Source organism: Zosterops lateralis, assembly GCF_965231275.1.
Source record: "Zosterops lateralis genome assembly, chromosome: 13".
Classification (NCBI taxonomy): domain Eukaryota; kingdom Metazoa; phylum Chordata; class Aves; order Passeriformes; family Zosteropidae; genus Zosterops; species Zosterops lateralis.
This window is the reverse complement of record NC_139773.1, coordinates 20,553,426-20,567,528: the sequence shown is the minus strand read 5'-3', so window position 1 is coordinate 20,567,528 and position 14,103 is coordinate 20,553,426. Positions and strand designations below refer to the sequence as shown.

The window sequence follows — 14,103 nt, the reverse complement described above, 5'->3', positions numbered from 1 at the left end:
ACTGAAAGACAAGTTCAGAAATTAGCTAAAGATGCCAAGTACAAATAGTTCTGCTGAGAGCTTAGCTCATTTTGGGCTGAAAGCTACCTTCTGGGGTTATCAGTCTGGTTAATTGCTAGCAAAACATTCAGTAAAGTGAGTTTGATTTAAAGCTATGCTGAATATTGACTATCCTTCCATCTCCTTTGGACAATGCCAGAGACACCTCTGTGTGGTAGCTGTGATGAGGCAAGGCACTTCTGTCTGGAAGGGAATAATTTGTCTGCGCCAGTGTTTACAGACACAGCCATCTGGCACAGGCAGGCAGCTCAAAGTGCCTGGCTCTGTGGACTTCAGAATATATTGGAGCTGAGTGTGCTGATCCAGAAGAAGGATTTCTTTCTTTGTTGTTGAAAAGAGTTTGCTGTGTTTTATGAGACTTGGGTATCAAACTGGATCTTGAATGCAAATTGAAGCCTTGCAATCAAACCCATGCTGAAGTGGGATTTCCGAGGCTAAAACATCAGTAGCTGGATGCTGTCTCATCATTTTCTCTCATCCCGTTTAATCCCTTTTCTTTCCTCAGGCCAAAGAACTCTCCATCACCGCAGTGACACCCTGGATACGGTGATCCTGGTAAATCCTAATGTGGAGAGCATCGTGTCTGAGGTAAGGACCAGATGTGCCATCAGCTTCTGTCCATATCAGCTCTCCTGCCCTTGCATGACGTGGAGGTCATGATCACTACACTTCACACCTTCTGGAGAGTGCAAACCTGCTGCCAGTCTGCTGCAGGGTGTGGTGAAAAGGCCAGGTGTTCTGGTCTTGCCAGTAACCAGGATATGCACAGTAACTCTGATGTGACGTGGAGCTGTCAGGCAGATGGTAGCAGTGTCTTCCCTCTTCAATAAGCAGCCTTCTTATGTGTAGAAAACATAGAGTTTGGCTATTTGTGAATAACGTGAGTTATCACCTGTCCATGGGATTGGGCTTCTGGGTGCAGGTGGAGTACAGGCAACTTCTAATGGCAGCCCTCTGTCTGATGCTAACAGGTCCGCTCACTTGTGTGTGACTCCTCAGCCCACAAACTGCTGATCCTCTGTGGTCAGAGCTCAGACCAGGAAGGAGACTTGGTCCTGCAGACGGGCACCTTCACTTACCAGAAGTTTGCTGAGATACTTTTAGACCCAGAGGTGAGTGTGAGCTGTAATCCAGCACATCCCCTCCTGTTCAGAGTGCACGGTAGAGCAATGCAGCCTTCACACTCCTTTCAGGTTGCAGATTTGCAAACAGACGGGTTTGAAATCCAGCAAAAAATTGCATACTAGAAATAATTTGTGTTGCTGTCTTGGGAATCTTGCTTTAACTCTCTGTCTTAAGTTTTCCAAGGTGCAGGCATGGGTGATTCCTTTAAGTGTTCAGGTTGAAATAACCTTCCAGACTAGCTCTGCAGGAGGCAAACATTCAAAATTTCTTAAAGTGTGTCTTAACATAACTGTGAGCAGCTTCCAAAAACAGCCAAGAGAGGTCATAATCATCCTAGAAAATGTGGGTATTTCCCTTCATGTCATGGTTCCGTCCACCAAGCAAGTTCACAAGGCTCAGAATGTTCATATTCTGTTCATATATTCAGCCTGCTACTTTTGAACCCAAACCAGGGACTCATATCCCAGATTTAACATGAAGAAGTAAGGAAAGAGGACACAGTGGTTCCTATTTTTATTTTCTTTCCTGAGATCTTGTCACAATAGTGACAGTAGTGAGAGGCCATTACAGCCCATCAACAGTAAGATTTTCAAAAGAGAGCATGGCTCTATGCATTGATTTTCCATGGGCTTTCAAACTATTTCATCTACCCCCAATGTTTCCCATTGGTAAACTGCTCATGGTATCTTCAGTATTTCTGCATTAACTAGCTAGGGTGAGGTGGTTGTTTCTTTTTTTGTTTTGTTTGGGTTTTGTTTTGTTTTGTGTGGGGTTTTTTTTGTTTTGTTTTGTTTTGTTTGTTTTTTTTTTCCTAACTGCTGCATAGGTCTCAAAGCTCTGTTTGACCTTTATTTGTCTGTGCTTATCTCATTAGGTCACCCAGATTCTCAGCAACTCTGATTCAGATACCAAGGCCTCTCTTACTGTGTCGTGCCTGGGAGAAGGAGCTTGGAGCAACCTTGGGCATCCTCGATTTCAGGACATTATTAATCTGAAACTGAATCCTGATCCAGTTCTCCCAGAAATGGATGGGGTGTCTGAATTTGCAGAATATGTCTCTGAGACAGTTGACGTGCCATCTCCATTTGATCTCCTGGAGCCACCCACCTCAGGGGGTTTTCTAAAGCTTTCTAAGCCCTGCTGCTACATATTCCCTGGGGGAAGAGGTGATTCTGCTCTTTTTGCTGTCAATGGGTTTAACATCCTTGTGGATGGTGGCTCTGAGAGGAAATCCTGCTTCTGGAAGCTGGTAAGGCACCTGGACAGGATTGATTCAATCCTGCTCACCCACATTGGTGCAGACAACCTGCCTGGCATCAATGGGCTTCTGCAGAGGAAAGTTGCTGAACAGGAGGAGGAACAATCCCAAGGCTCCACCAACTACAGTGACTGGATGAAGAACCTAATTTCTCCTGAGCTAGGGGTGGTTTTTTTTAATGTTCCTGAAAAGCTGAAGATGCCCGAGGCCTCCATGAAAGTAAAGAGGAGCATTGAAGAAGCGTGTATGACACTGCAGTATCTCAACAGACTGGGCATTAAATCAGAGCCTCTCTACAGGGTGGTGAGCAACACCATCGAGCCCATAACACTCTTCCATAAAATGGGAGTGGGTAAGCTGGACATGTATATACTGAACCCTGTCAAGGACAGTAAAGAAATGCAGTTTCTAATGCAGAAATGGGCTGGCAATAGTAAAGCAAAAACTGGCATCATTCTTGCAAGTGGGAAAGAAGGTGAAATTTCTGTTCCCTATCTCACATCTATCACAGCCCTAGTGGTATGGCTACCAGCCAGCCCAACAGAGAAAATTGTAAGGGTTTTGTTTCCTGGAAATGCTCCTCAAAATAAGATCCTGGAAGGTCTTGAGAAACTCAAGCACCTGGATTTCCTGAGGTACCCAGTGGCTACTCAGAAAGATATCACTTCTGGAATACCTCCACCTGTGCTGAAGCAGACCAAAATTAAACAAAGAACTGACAGTAAAGAGAGTCTTAAGTCTTCCCCCAAGCCATCTGTGACAAAGCAAGTCAAGAAGGAAGAAGCAGTTGAGGAGGGGATTAAAGAAGTAAAACCAGAAGTTTTAAAGGATGCTAAAATTGAGAAAAAGGTTAAAGAACACACAGAGAAAGTTCCCGAGAAACCTGTTAAACATGAAAAGATAAAGACAGAAACAACTGATGCTCTCAAAGCTGAGAAAAGAAAACTGGCAAAAGACAAAGTTGGAAAAAAGCATCTCAAAGAGAAAGTATCCAAATTAGAGGAGAAGAAAGACAAAGAAAAGAAAGAGATTAAGAAGGAGAAAAAGGACTTAAAAAAAGATGATGGAAAGAAAGACGAGAAAAAAGATTCAAAGAAAGATGATAAAAAGAAAGAAAACAAGCCGGAGCCCAAAAAAATTTCCAAACCAGACTTGAAACCATTTACCCCAGAAGTAAGAAAAACATTGTACAAGGCAAAACTTCCAGGCAGACTCAAAACTGAGAAGATCAAAGTAAAACCTGAAAAAGAACCTGAAAAGGTACCTGCTGACCTTAAGACATTACCAATGGAGAAGGTACCTGTACAAGTGGACGCAGGAGAGACATCCATAGTGGAACAGAGGTTAGTCCTGTCTTCACCAGAAGATCTTACAAAGGACTTTGAGGAACTGAAGCATGAGGAGAGAGACAGAGGGACCTTGCAGTTGACTCAAGAACTATCTGATATGGAGGTTAGTGATAAGATTATGAGAGCATCTGAAGCAGAGATAAAAGACTCTGTTGATATCACTGGTCAGAGTAACCTTGAAGTGGTTAAAAGAAAGATCCCTGATCAGGGAGTAACTACTACTGATACAGAAAAAGAATCATCAACAGAGGAAACGGCAGTCCATCAGTGGGAGCTGAAGGGAAGTCCTGCTGAAAAAATAGAGGATGAAAGAAAAACAATAGATGAAAACCATGACATGAGATACTGGGAGGGAAAAGCTGAGCAGGGCAAGGACATTCAGGTGTTTCCTGACAAAGAACACCTGCTATCACATACAGACCTCTTGGCAAAGGGTGCTCGACCACCAGTGTTCAGGGAGGAAGAAAAGGAGGAAGAGGAGAAAATCTCTTTGGACAGAAAACAGAGGGAAGCAGAAACTTGTGGAAAGTATATTCAGGGCATAGAGGCACAGGAAGAGGATGAGAAGGAAAAGAGAGAAGATGTGGTGGAAAAGGCAGAACTGGAAGAAAAGGAAGAACAGCACATGAAAGCAGAGGAGAAAGTGGAGAAGAATAGAGATTTCTATGGGCTGAATCAGGATGATAGGGAGGACAAACTGTTTACCATTACAGAGAAGGAAAGAGAATTTAGTTTCATGGATGAGAAAACCAAGTTACTTGGAAAGGACATAACAAAGGAAGAGTCATATCTGAGCAGCCTGCCAGTCCCACCAGGAGCAACAGCAGAGCATGTTTCCTATATCCAAGATGAAACTATCCCTGGCTACTCAGAAACAGAGCAAACCATTTCTGATGAAGAAATACATGATGAACAGGAAGAGAGGATCCCACACTTGAAGTATGATGTCAATTCCTATAACATTTCTGTTCCTGACCATCCAGGCTCTTTTCAAGCAGTACATGGAATACAGGCCATGCCTGCTGCTGACCTTTCAGCCAAGGGCTATGGTGGCCAGGAGTCCGAAATCCTGGCGTATCCTACCAACATTGTGGCAGCACCTCTAGCTGAGGAGGAGCACATATCTTCTGCTACCTCCATTACTGAATGTGACAAGCTTTCATCTTTTGCAACATCAGTAGCAGAGGATCAATCTGTTGCATCCATAACAGCACCACAAACAGAAGAGACTGGGAAAAGCTCTTTACTTCTGGACACAGGAAACAGTATGCCCTCCTCTCGGACTGAAGCGACCCAAGGTCTTGACTATGTTCCCTCTGCTGGCACAATTTCTCCCACATCATCATTGGAGGAAGACAAATGCTTTAAATCTCCACCCCCTGAAGATTTCCATGCATTAGCAGAAGGAGAGAGGAAACTGGAAACTCAGAAAAAGGACCTTCATGAGGAGGTAGAAGATGAAGAAGATGAAGAAGATGGGACTCCAAATATTGAGATGCCTGAGAAACTCAGAGGGCATTACAATGCCCCTGTATTTGCTCCTCAAGGATGTCCTGATAACGTGATAATCAGTGTTCCCACACAGGTGATGCCTTTATCCACCGAAGAAGCACAATTTTCCCAGGCTGACTCTGCAGAGGCTGAAGAACGATGCATGAGTCCTGATGACAGCACAGTCAAAATGGCCTCTCCCACTCCCTCTGGCCCCACCAGTGCAGGGCACACACCCTTCCACCAGTCTCCAGTGGAGGAAAAGCTGGAAACAGTAGATTCAGATCTATTTGAAAAACAAACAGATGCTGCTGCCAAGAAACTGGAAGGCCAAACTTCTGCTGTGGTGAAGGGAGCCAAGGGTGACTCTCTCAGAGAAGATGAGGCATCTCTGGCTAAATCCAGGCATGAAACAGAAGTGCCTGGAGCTGTGCAGCATGAACTGGTTTTGAGCAGTGATGTTCCAGCGTCTCCTGAGGAGGAGGTACAAGAAGAACCAGTGAGGAGGGAGGAGCTGCCCTGGCTCTCTTACCACAAGCAGGACACGGTGGTGATCGGGGAGGATGAGGAGCGTCCCAGCACAAAACCAGGAAAAGAGCAAGGAACTAAAAGCATGACAGAAAGTTTAACGGAATTTCCAAAACACTTGTCCTTTGAGCCATTTGCAACCACAGGAACTTCTCGAGGAAATGTGGATCTTCCAGAGTTCACAAGCCAAAGCAAATCTATAAATGACAAATCTTTGCGAATTTCACCAGATGGAATCAAATCACCTTCTTTTACAGAAGAAAGGATTGGTAAAGAAAAATCCTCAGATATTTCTAAGGGAGTGACTACTGAAGGAGGAAAACTGCTGTATTTCACAGGAGACACCTCAGAAGAAGAGAAATCCTCTCATGTTTCCACTGAAGATATTTCCCCAGAAGAGACCAAATCCATCTCTCTCACTGAGAGTTCCAGCAAGAAAATACCTTCAGATGTTTTTATTAAAGGAATTTCTCCAGAAGACACCAAAGCTCTTAGTTTCACAGAAGAGATATCTGCAAAAGAAAAAACTATGTCCAGCTGCACTGACAAATTCTCTTCAGAAGCTCTGAAATCCATGGGTTTCACAGACCAGAGCCCAGCTACATATGAAAAGTCACTGGAAATTTCTGCCAAAGAACTGAAAGAAGCATCAAAATCTTTTCCTTGCCCAGAAAGTAGTTCAGTGAAAGATACATCACCCAGAGATTCTTCAACTGAAGAAATGTCTCCAGATGACAGTTTATTTTCTGCATCAGAAAAGGGCCTGTTGAGGGGAAGAAATGCAGGCTTGGATTCTCAGGAAGTATCCCCAGATGAAAAGGGCTTACATTTTACAGAATCTAGCCCAAGTGAAGATAAAACATCTTCACACATTTCTCCTGAAGGTATAAAATCTTGCAGGTTCAAGGAAGCTCAAGAAAAAAAATCTCCAGAAATGGAAAAGCTTTCCATGAAAGATTTAAGTTATGAGAAGAAAGTGTGGTTTCCAGAAGAGGTAGAAGAGGTCCCTGTTCAGGGAAGACGGCAGAGATACGACAAAGAGAGGGAGAGTACATTCTTGGATGAGGTACCAGATTTTGAAACAAAATCCCTTCCTAAAATGGGAAAGGAGGAGAACCTGTCTCCTGAAGTGCCTGGCAGCCAAACCTGGAGAGGGGCAGAAAGGGAAGCATGGGGTTCTGCCTTTGGGTATCTTCAGGAAGGGAGAGACAGTGGGAGAGGAGGGCAGTTACCCAATGAGAAGGATGAGGAGCTTCACCATGCTGAAGACAAACCCATGCTACTGCAAGCAGAAACTGAATGTTTAAAGATTGAGTCATTTGATTACAAAGAAGATGTGCAAAAGGGGGCCAAACCTACATCAGAAACAAAGAAAGTGGATGTGATTCCTGCTGACATCCCTGTCCCAGAAAGAACACAAAGGGAAGGTCCTCCTCTATCTCCTCAGTTTGTCCTTGGTGAGGAAAATCAGGCCAAAACTTTAACTGGAAATAAAAAAGGGCAAGAACTGTTGTTGACCTCTAAACAAGATCGCCCCTGCTTAGATGATGAGGAGAAAGTTGTCCTAGATAGCTATGCAAAGTCACTAGACCAAGTTCTGACAACAACTTCCCTGTCTGCAGTAGGAAAGGAGATTGGGGCACCACCAGGAGCAGAGATCAAGTTAGATCAGTGCAAGCCACCTTTGTGTGAGGATGTCCCATCGACGATGGCTGAGAAGAAATCAGACATCAGTGATTTGTATCAGGAAATAGACTGCAAATACAAGTCAGATAGCAGGCAAGAGGATGACTGCAGATCCACTGAGGGTCTGTATGACTCTACAGGAAGAAAAGAGCAGACAGCAGCAGCATCTGCCCTGTTGCAATCTACGAGAGCAGCAGAATATATTGCAGAGTCCACAGAAGGGAGTGCTGAGCTGTCAGGACAGTGTGCACCCTCCCCTCCAGGACAAGGCCCATGTCAAAAAAGCAGTGATGCTGTGGGCTGGGCTGGGGCTGTGGGTGCTACCATCCGAGACGTGTATCCTCCAGACACCTATTCCAGGAGTTCCCCTGAGCCTTATTCCTATGAGGAAGAGGTCTGCACACAGAGAGATGATGACAGTTCTGTAAGACAAGAGCCAGAAGAAAGAGAACCAACTCCCTACCCCGATGAAAGAAGTTTCAAGTATGCTGACATCTATGAGAAGATAATTGTGTCTGGAGTGGGACCCTCCCCCTTCACAGCCATGGGTGCACACAGCCCAGGTCACGCTGACAAGGTGCCAGTGACAGCACTGAACTCTCAAAAAGGTCAAAATTTTCATGTGTCTGCAAAGGAAGAAGAGTCCTGCCTTTATACCTCTGCTGAGAAGGAATTGTCATCTCCAGCATCCCCTAAGGATAAAGTAGATTCAGTCTTTGACTATAGAGACATCCATGAAAGGTACTTGCCCTTGTCTGAAACAGGGAAGCCTAGGACATCAGAAGGACAGGGAAAACTGAGTGTGTCTTCTGCTTTGCCAGGAGAACTGGGCTCTACACTGCACCCATCATCTGCGAGCGAAGCATTTGCCTCTCCCACCATTACAACTGATACCTTTTATCAAGGAAAATCATCCACCTATATTGATGCTGGTTGTCCAGATGAGAACATAATTTTGTCTAGCCAGGAGCAGGTATCTTTGTCCCTGAAATCTGAAATCCCAAATCCCAAAGATACATACTATGAGAAAGCAGGTCGAGGGGACGAAAGTGCAAGTGACTCAGAGCTAGAAAAAGGTGCTAAGGAGAAGTCTGAGAAGGAGTCTAAACTGCACAGCCCCGCTGAAGCTGCAGGCACTGCCTATGCACGGATCTCAGCCATCAGCAAGTTCCCTGTCTCAGACCCCTTCCTGCAGAGCAAATGTCTGGAGCCTCTTTCACCCAGTTCTGCTGCCTCATCTCCCTCTGGTCCAGGTTGGCAAGAGGAATATGAAAGAAGGACAACTGCATCAGCTGCTGCTGCGGAGACATATATTACTGGTTACAGTGACGTGCCAGACAAGGACAGAGATGAGCGAATTTCAGAAACGTGCTATGATTCTCCACAAAAGAGAGAGGTTGCTGAAAAATCCACAAAGGAATCCCATTTCTGGGTAGCAGATTATCCAAGTGCAGCAGTGGCCTCTGAGTGCCAAGAGCAAGCCACATACCTGAAATCTGCTTCTAGCAAACAGAGAGAGGCATACGAACAGGCCTCTCTACAGAGAGTAGAGAGCAGAGGGATGGATAGCTCCTCTGGATTTGAAAGTTCCCTGGTAGGAAAGAGTGAAACAGCCAGCACATTCAGACATAAGCAACCCTCAGCAAGCTGTTTAGGGGATATTTCTCTTTCTTTACAGTCTCCTTGTGCTTTGCTCTCAGACCAAGGAAACAAAGATGAGTACTTGGAGGTTTCTGAGAAGATCAGCAGCCTTGAGTCATCTTTTCCTAAATTCTCACCGCTGAGTCCATATGAAGAAGACAAGGTGTTGTCCAAAGGTGTGGAGAAAGAGCCTCTGACCCAGCAGCAGCTGAAAGATGACTCTTCCAGCCTGTCAGAGGAACCTTCATCTGAAGCCACCACTCCTGTAATACTGACTACAGCAGAAAGTTTCTATTCCCATATGCTTTCCACATACACAGGTGCAGGAGCAGAAACAGGTACCAGGAGTGCTTGGGATATGTCTCCACAGGTTCCAGATAATGCTGTGAAAATACATACAGCTGAAACCAAAGACTTTGTCTTTACTGAAGAACACGGTTCTCCGTTTCACTGTGGCATGGGTGACCACACCTTGCCATCCAGAAAAGAGTGCCAGGGCTCAGAGCCCACACCATTCTGTGCAGAGCAAGAGCAGCAGCACTGTGGTAGCAGCCCAGAGCAGAAGGCACCATTTGCAGAACAGCCATTACCACTGACCTCTCTGCCTGATGTGTTGACATCATTTTCTCATCGTCAGCATGAAGATGAAACCACAGCCAATGGTCCAACAGAGGTGAGCACCAGTCTGCCAGTGTTCCAAAGCACATACCATGCAGCAGAGGCAAAAGATGAAAAAACATGTCCCGATTCTGATAGCAGTTTTTCTCCATGCACAGGCAAAGAGGAAACAGAGAGGCAAAGCCGTCCTTCCTCTCTGATGTCCCCTGAAAACAGTTTCCAGCCATTTTTCCCAGATGTGCAAAGGCGTGAAAAAACAGAGGACTGTGGAGATGCTTCCCATGATGTGGAGACCCATTTAGGAGGCAGTTCTGATTGTGGACAGAAATTTTCCTCGTGTGAATACAAGCAGAGAAAGGGAGAACTCTCTCCCTCATTCATCAACCCGAGCCCCCATGAGCTCTCTGAAGACAGTGACCTCTCACAGGAGGAGGGTCACCCTTCAGTGCAGGGGAGACCGCCCCACACTGGGAGCAGTCCCATGCAAAGTGCCACCGTGGAGGAAACACCTCCAACATCAGTGAGTGATTCTGGAACCTCCCAGTCAGACTCTGATGTCCCGCCTGAGACTGAAGAATGTCCATCCATCACAGCAGATGCCAACATGGACTCGGATGAAGATGCTGATTTCCTCCCAGTGGACAAAGCTGTGGGGAATGCTCATCATGCTAGTTCTAGGTCCAGCCATGATCCTCAGCCTGTTCCAATGGTAGATCCCCATCCCCACCCTCCTCACCCTGATGTCTGCATGGTAGACCCTGATATGTTGTTAAATGAACAAAGCATGAGCAGAACTGATAAAATTTCCAAGAAAGACATAAAAGAAAAGAACAAAGGTGTGAGGAAGCCTTTGAGCAAACCCAAATCTTCCTCACCTGCCCGGAAATTAGATGGGAAAGGGAAACGATCACCCACTCCTGTGAAACAGTCATCGGACAAATCTCCAAAATCTGTCTCTGCCAAAAAAGAAAGAGATGGAGGAGAAAAGCCCAAACCACGTAGTGCGCTGATGCCAGAGGATGAGTTATCCCGGAGTAGTCACAGCAACCCTGGCAAGAACCTTGTTAATGGCATCAAAACAAATCCTGGTAAGAAATCCTTCCTGAAAAATGCATTATCTCTATAAGTCCAACGCAGAGAAAAGCACTGGGTTAAACACAGCAGAACAGAGAACAAGTCTTCCCAGTCAGGCATGAAAAGTTATAACCAGTGATAATGCTGAGATGTACAGAAGGTTGATATGAAAGAGCAGTAGAGTCCTAGGAGTAGCAGTAATTGACAGGGATGGCAGAAAGCCAGGACGGACCTTCCAGAAAGACCCCTGTAATACCCTAGAATAGCATGCAAAGGCCATCAGAATGGGGGAGGGTGTGTGCATGTTTAAGCAAATATAGGTTATTAACAAAAATTAGGACTGAATGTTAATTGGGATGACAACTCTGCAAAAATTAATAACGGAGATTTTTGATTCCCTTCCTCAAAAAAAAGCTTCTGATCCTAAAGCTTTCCAAACCCTCCCCAAAAAATAGCAGAACTGCCTTTCTCTCCCAAGACCTGTGACAGCACCAGCCCAGAAATGCACCCAGGTCACCTCTGAGCAGCAGAGTGTGGATAAGTCTCAACTTCACTGCTGCAGTGGAGAAGTCTTTCTGGAATCCAAGTCCTTCTGTGTTAATCTGGATGTTTGTCCCTTGCAGGAGATTTTTGATAGCCTCTTGTTTCCTTTTTTCCAAAGCTTCCAATAGTCCTAAGAGCAGTTTGTCTGTGCCTATGGGTCCACCTGTCTACGTGGACTTGGCCTACATCCCCAACCACTGCAGTGGGAAGAACACAGATCCAGAGTTCTTCAAGCGGGTTCGAGCATCTTATTACGTTGTGAGTGGGAACGATGCAGCCAACGGAGAGCCAAGCCGTGCAGTGCTGGATGCGCTTCTGGAGGGGAAGTCTCAGTGGGGAGAGAACCTGCAGGTAGGTCATGGAAATGCAAAGGGGTGTGTCATGCTGTTGATGTCACAAGTGCTCAGAAGAAGATGGGTATCACATAGCCAAGGGAGTACACTGAGAGGAAGCAAATGGTACTGGGCATACCCTGTTCTGCAGTCTCAGCAGAGTAATTTTTTGTACTGATGATGAGGAGGACACCTGTAAAATGGTCTGAATGGAAGTAGATATGTCCTCTTTTCCACATCCTCCCAAGGGGAGGAAGCATTGAGAGATTATACACTCCTCCTTACCTACTGCAGGATGAGCCTATCCTCAAGCAAAATCAAGCACCAACACAAACTGAATTTTCATCAGTGTCCCACACCCCAGTGGTATCTGTTGATAGCCTGGCTTGCTGAAGATTTTTCTGACAGCAACTTACTAATAGAGCTTTTAAACAAGAATGTTCTACAACACAGTTTTTGCTTAGGCAGGCTTGCAGGACACCCCAGGGAGCACTCCTGAAAACACATATAGGAAGGTGTATCTGTTCTTCCAGATGAAGCAGCCTCATATTTCAAGGTCCCTGAGTTGCACACTGGGTCAGTGGGCACATAGTGTCCATTAACAGTGACACTGCCAGCATTGTTCCTTTTCACACTGAAGGATCTTTATTTTTGGAGCTCCAGAGCAGGATGCTCTCTCCTGCACTGCAGCCATTCTCATCATTATGGTGCCAGTGCTGCCAGTCTGCAGCCAGTTCAGAGCCCCATTGTGCTGGTACTGTATAAAATAAAGCTCTGTCTCAGAACCCGACATCTGAAAGACATTAAATAGAGCAAGCAGTACCAAGGGTACAGTGTTCCAAAATTAACAAGAAATTTTAGCCTCAGCTCCTATGGGCATTGTTGGTCACTGCAGTTGTTCTCAATCATCCCTGCTGCTTTCTTTTCCCAGGTGACATTGATCCCAACACATGACACTGAGGTAACACGAGAATGGTATCAACAGACCCATGAGAAACAGCAGGAACTAAACATCATGGTACTGGCAAGCAGCAGCACTGTTGTGATGCAGGACGAATCTTTTCCAGCCTGTAAGATTGAGTTCTAAATCTCCCACATTTTGTGTTCATCCATTGACTCTTCAATCACCGATGCAACATGAGAGACACCATCTAATCACAGTCCAGTTCTTCTCTGGTTTAGTCCTCTACATGGTTCCCATTTGTCAGGCAATCGGGTATCCATCTTGCTCAGCACTGGATGCCATGAGGAAGAAGTGCAGGGCTCTGTAATTTTCTGGACTGAGCTAAGAGTTTGTGCAAGAGCAGTTGCAGGCCGGGGCACTTTCACCTTCCCTGCTTTATTCTGCTGCCTGTACAGTTTCTGTAGACTATCTTGGCTGCCTTGCTGCTGTGAGAGCTTGTTCTACTCTCTTCCTGGCTGCCTTGTCATTTAACCTGTAGCACCATGAACCTCACCTTTCTGGTGAGGGCTGAAGTGCTGCTGCTGCATGCAGAGAGTGCATGGGAGGCAGGGGGCAGAGGTGAAATCTGTCTTGCAAAGAAATTGCACCAGGGAGATGAGGGAAGACAGAACACTCTGACCATAATGGGACAGTGAAGGTCATTCTCCCATCTCCCCTCCTGGGCACACAGGAGGTGTTCTGAGCAAGGGGACCTGTGCTCCAACTGGGCCCAACCACCACATGCCAGCCTGGCAGATTTCTGTCCCAAGTGCTTGCCTGTGGCATCCTGCAGCACCTGTTTGCTGTGCTCAGGGAGCTGGGATGAAGGACATGGTGGTGGGAGGGTTCAGCACATTCCTAACCTGCTAACTTGAGCTTCGCACACACAGCAGCCAACTCCTGCACAGCAGCTGTGGCAGGAGGAGGCACAGGGAGGCTGTGGCCTAAGCAGTTACACAAAAAGAGCATCCAAACGCACAACTACAGCCCCCTCAACAGCAGAAGGGCTGAAAAACCCTTGGCCACTGTTGGCCCAGGATGTACAAGAAACCTCCCTGACCCTAAACCAAAGGCTCTGGAGGACTGTGGGGAGGCAGCTGAGGAGCACACAGGCCATGCTGGGGGAGGCTTGTGCCCAGACAGTGTTGCTGCAGTGCCAGATTGCACACAGCAGCCATCTCCTCGCTGCCTGTGTGCCAAGGTCCAAGCCTTAGAGTTGTGTTCAAGCTTTTTGTTGTCCCCTCAAGTGTCCAGGATGTGGGGAACGGAACTTGTGGTGTGAGGGAGGAGAAAGCCCTTCCCAAAAATACTCGGGAAAAAGTAGTTTAGCAAGTGTAGTCATTCTCAATTCCTCCACACTGGCAGGGATGTGTTGACAGTGCAGGTGACATGCTGCTCATCCATGTGGTGCCGCCTTGCAGCTTCCCTGGCCTAGGGATCACTGTGGGCATCTGT

The 14,103-nt window shown here is 46.2% G+C and overlaps 1 protein-coding gene across 1 annotated transcript; it reads left to right on the top strand.

Moving 5' to 3' along the window:
* The first annotated feature begins 582 nt into the window (after positions 1-582).
* Positions 583-14,029, top strand: MAP1A (microtubule associated protein 1A). Its single transcript, XM_083870922.1, has 5 exons — positions 583-648; positions 1,032-1,172; positions 2,060-10,844; positions 11,492-11,724; positions 12,637-14,029. The coding sequence occupies exons 3-5, from the start codon at positions 2,210-2,212 to the stop codon at positions 12,790-12,792; spliced, it is 9,024 nt and encodes a 3,007-aa protein (XP_083727048.1). The 5' UTR covers positions 583-648; positions 1,032-1,172; positions 2,060-2,209; the 3' UTR covers positions 12,793-14,029.
* Positions 14,030-14,103: the final 74 nt, after the last annotated feature.